This window comes from Theropithecus gelada, chromosome 14, assembly GCF_003255815.1.
Source record: "Theropithecus gelada isolate Dixy chromosome 14, Tgel_1.0, whole genome shotgun sequence".
Classification (NCBI taxonomy): Eukaryota; Metazoa; Chordata; class Mammalia; order Primates; family Cercopithecidae; genus Theropithecus; species Theropithecus gelada.
The window spans coordinates 29,705,469-29,709,302 of NC_037682.1; the positions used below are offsets into that span (position 1 = coordinate 29,705,469).

General features: G+C 59.9%; 1 protein-coding gene across 1 annotated transcript; it reads right to left on the reverse strand.

Moving 5' to 3' along the window:
- Positions 1-459: 459 nt before the first annotated feature.
- Positions 460-3,143, reverse strand: FJX1 (four jointed box 1). Its single transcript, XM_025355131.1, has one exon. It carries the CDS (start codon positions 2,697-2,699, stop codon positions 1,380-1,382), a length of 1,320 nt encoding a protein of 439 aa, XP_025210916.1. The 5' UTR covers positions 2,700-3,143; the 3' UTR covers positions 460-1,379.
- Between the last annotated feature and the right edge of the window lie 691 nt (positions 3,144-3,834).

Genomic DNA, 3,834 nt, shown 5'->3' on the forward strand with positions numbered 1-3,834 from the left:
TTATCTGTACACATTGCAATGCACCGTAATTACAATGCTGAAAATAATTTGCAACATGTGACGACTGTAGTTAAGTTTAAAAAGGGCAGTGTTTGTCATACTTTAGTCCCCACATCTGGTTCTATCATATTTGCCAAATGATTAATATAGGAATATATTACCGTGAAACCCTTTCATATCAAAGTTTTATTTGCCAGGAAATAGAACACTTTCCTCCCATCTCTCTCCCCATCTCCCCCCACATTCTAGGCTGAACTCAAATTTCTAGCACCAAGGTTCATCTGAGTGAGGACAGGGAGTCTGCTCTTATCTTTGTTCAATTCCGTAAGTTCCGTAGTCACAACTGGAATGGATATGCATCCTTTGTTTTAAAAGCACATCCACAAGAAAGAAAACCTAAATCTTATTCTGAAAGCAGATGGGGCGTCAGAAATATCAAACAAGTTAAAACCACAGTAATTAAATTATAAATTTTAAACCCCCTTTTATTGAAATATAAGTTTGTTTAGTATATTTACACACTTTATGCACATATATACAGAGAAGGTAAATTCTGTAAAATAAAAAGTTTTTCTTAATAAAAAATTAAAATAAAAACAAAATAAAGTGCATAAAACTGATTTTTTTTTTCCTTCTGGTGAACATCATCATTGTCAAAATTTTGGTCGGTTGGGAGTGGGAGGAAGAAGAAATTCATTATATTTGACTTAGTGCATACAGCTGGCCCTGAATTTGTAGCCTTCAGGCCAAAATGACAAGAGGTCAGGAATGAGTCAGGCAAATTGTCAAGGTCTGCAGGGCTCCCCAGAGTCTGGAGGTCCTGCTCTCTTTGTCCTATCGGGAGCCGTCCCCCTGCTTGGAACAGTGATCTCACCATCGCGGCGCTGGAACAAAGGGAGAACACAGGAAGGGGGCTCCACCAGCCAATGTCACAGCCCTGCTCCGGGGCCACCAGCGCTGTGTTTGGTAGAAAATTGCAGAATTAGCTCAACGGCTCAAACGGAAGTTTTCCTTTTTCGGAAAGGGAATGAGGGGGGCCCAAGAATGGGGTACATCTCCCACAGGGACGGCCAGTCGGGGGCCAAACCCCAGTAGCCAGTTTCTTCGGATCCAATCTCCGTGCTGGCACAGGAAAGAATCCTTTTATAAGCTGGGTGGAGGGAATGTTACACTTCTCGCCTCGGTGAGTTCGTCCTCCCAGAACTTTGAAAGGAAACAGCGTGGGATTGAAAGAAAGGGGCAGGTGGGTGAAGAGCTTAAGTTTTTAGACACCTTTGCGGGTGGGCGTTGGCCGGCTGGTCCCCGACAGTGGCAGAGGCGACGGCCCTTCCCCCCATCATCCATACCCCAGACCCAGGTCTCTTTTCCTCCGGGTGACACTAAGTCCCAGACCGGTGGCCGTACTTGGCCTTACAGTGCAAAATGTGCTTGGCGAGGAAGTCGAGGCGGCGCTGTAGCAGCTGAGCGTGGGGGTCGGCGAGCGCGGCCAGCTCGGGGAAGCGAGGCTCGTGGCGCCGGTAGAGGCGCAGCAGCCGGGCCGCGGCGTCCTGTCCGCGGTGCAGCTCCAGGACGCGCCGCGCGGTCCGCTCGCGGAACACGCACACTGACTGCAACAGCGGCTCGTTATACTTGTCCCACATGCCTGCCACCCGGTAGCCGTGCACCAAGCCCGCCTCGTTGTCCAGAAAGACCAGCGCCCCGCCGGGACCGCGGTGCAGGTTGCTGGTGGCGCGCTGCATGACGCGCGGGTCCCATTGCAGGCTGAAGAGGTTGCTTACGAGCCGGTCGAAGTTGGCTGTCAGGTAGTCGAAGAGGATTAAGTCGGTCCATTGTACTAGGTCCACGAGCTCCGCCTGGCTGAGGTTGGCCAGCTCACCCCCGGCGTCCCGGAGGGGGCGCAGACGGCCGTCCTCCGAGCGCCAAGGCGCGGGCACCACCACGTCCGTGAGGTTGGGCAGCCAGCGCGTCAGGCTCACCACGCTGCCCTCGGTCCAGTGCGCAGCGCGCAGCTCCTCCTGCACCTGCGCCCATTGCGCGCCCCGAGCCTCCACCCGGGCCAGTGCCAGCGGCGGCACGTGGCGCTGGAGGCCCAGCAGGCGCGCCAGGTAGTAGGACAGGGCCTCGCCCTGAATCTGCTCCGGGTTGATGCCGTAGCGCACGCAGGCGCGGGTGCCGTCGGCAAAGCGGGCCAGTCGGTTGGAGCTGCGCCCGCAACCCCCGCGCTCCAGGGCCACCACCCGGGCGCCGCGAGCCACCTCCAGCCACGCCGCCGCCTGGGCCTCCGAAAAGCCCCGGGGCACCTGCTCCTCCAGGCCGCGGCTCCAGAAGACGCCCCCGTGCACCGCGGCGCTCTCCTCTGGCCGGGGCTGCCCGGCAGGCACGTGCCACCTGCGCTCGCCCGGAGACTGCCGGGGCGGGCCGTCCGCGCCGGCCGCCAGGGTGAGCAGCGCCCGGAAAGTTTTCAGGGAGCCGCCGCGGGAGTCCCACGCCAGGGGCGGGGGCAGAGGGAAGCGAGGCGCGGGCGCGGGCGCGGGGCCGCCGCTACGAGCCGGGCGCCGTGGGAGTCTGTCTTCGGGCTGCCGGGAGGCGGGCAGCTCGGCCCTCGGCGGCAGGAGCCCTCCCCACAGCACCAGCAGCGAGCCCAGCGCCAGCAGCCAGAGCCCCGCGGTGGCGGCGGCGCCCCGCATCCTCCTGCCCATGCTCCCGCGACTGTGCCGGTGCGCCGCCACCGCTTCAAGCCGAGCCCAGGCACCCGGGTCCCGGCGGCGAGGCGGGCCCGGCAGTTGGTGGGCTCCGGGGCTTCGGGCGCTTCGGCCCCATCGCGGCCGCGGGGCGCTGCGAGGCTCTGTCCGGCGCTCCGCCCGGCGCTGGGAACTCGCGTCGCCGCCGCTTCCCAGCTGCTTTTGTATTTCGCTGTGAGACCCTCCGGTGGGCGCGATTCACAGGCGCCCGGACCACGTGGGAGCGAGGGGGATCCCCCTCCCCCTCCTCCGCCGCCGCTCCCCGCCCCCCGCTCTCCCGCCCCCTTCCCCTCCTCTTCCCCTTAAAGCGGCGATGGCTTCTTCCGAGAGGGAGAGGCGGCCCCACACTCGGTCGGGGACTTAGGGGCCTGGAGGAAGCCGGACTGGCTGCGCCCGCGCCGGAGCGTAGGAGGGGGTGGCGCAGAGCTGGAGTCTGGGGCCTGGCGGGAGGGACGCGCCCTGGGCCCTCGTGGGGGTGTCGTGGTCGCCTGGTCCCTTTGCCTAGGCAGCACCGGGTCTCCTGCAAACTTCAGACAAATTTCCACCGCTCTCCGAGCTCCGCCAGGCTAGGATCAGGCAGAGTTCCTTTGCTTTCTCAGTGTCTGTCCGGGTGATTCACGCTGCTTTATGTAAATCCCTGGGAATGTCTCTGAGCCACAGAGGATGTGATTCCAGCGGAAAGAGGAACCCTCTGTAGCCAACAACTTTGAACCGACACCCCCTTTTCTGAGCACGTACACCAGCACCAATCACTATTGGCCCTCTGCCTTTCCCAAGGGACTCCCAGGGCATGAAGCCTCGCTGTGCACGTGCCCTTGAACACCTAGGCCATCTCCCATTCATTCGTGCATCCGTTCAACACAGCGATTGCCCCTCGGTTCAGGTTTTGCTCACCAGCAGCAAAATCCACAGATCCCGGTCCCATGCTGCTGGAGTTTACATTCCAGTGGGACTCTCAGGTTGCTAAGAGAGATTATAGCCATCCAACCTCGTGTTGGGGAGAGGGGAGTCAGGGACAACTTTTCGAAGGAAATGATATCGTTTTGTCCATGAGGAAACTGAGGCACGGAGAAGGAATGGGTGTTGCTCAGGA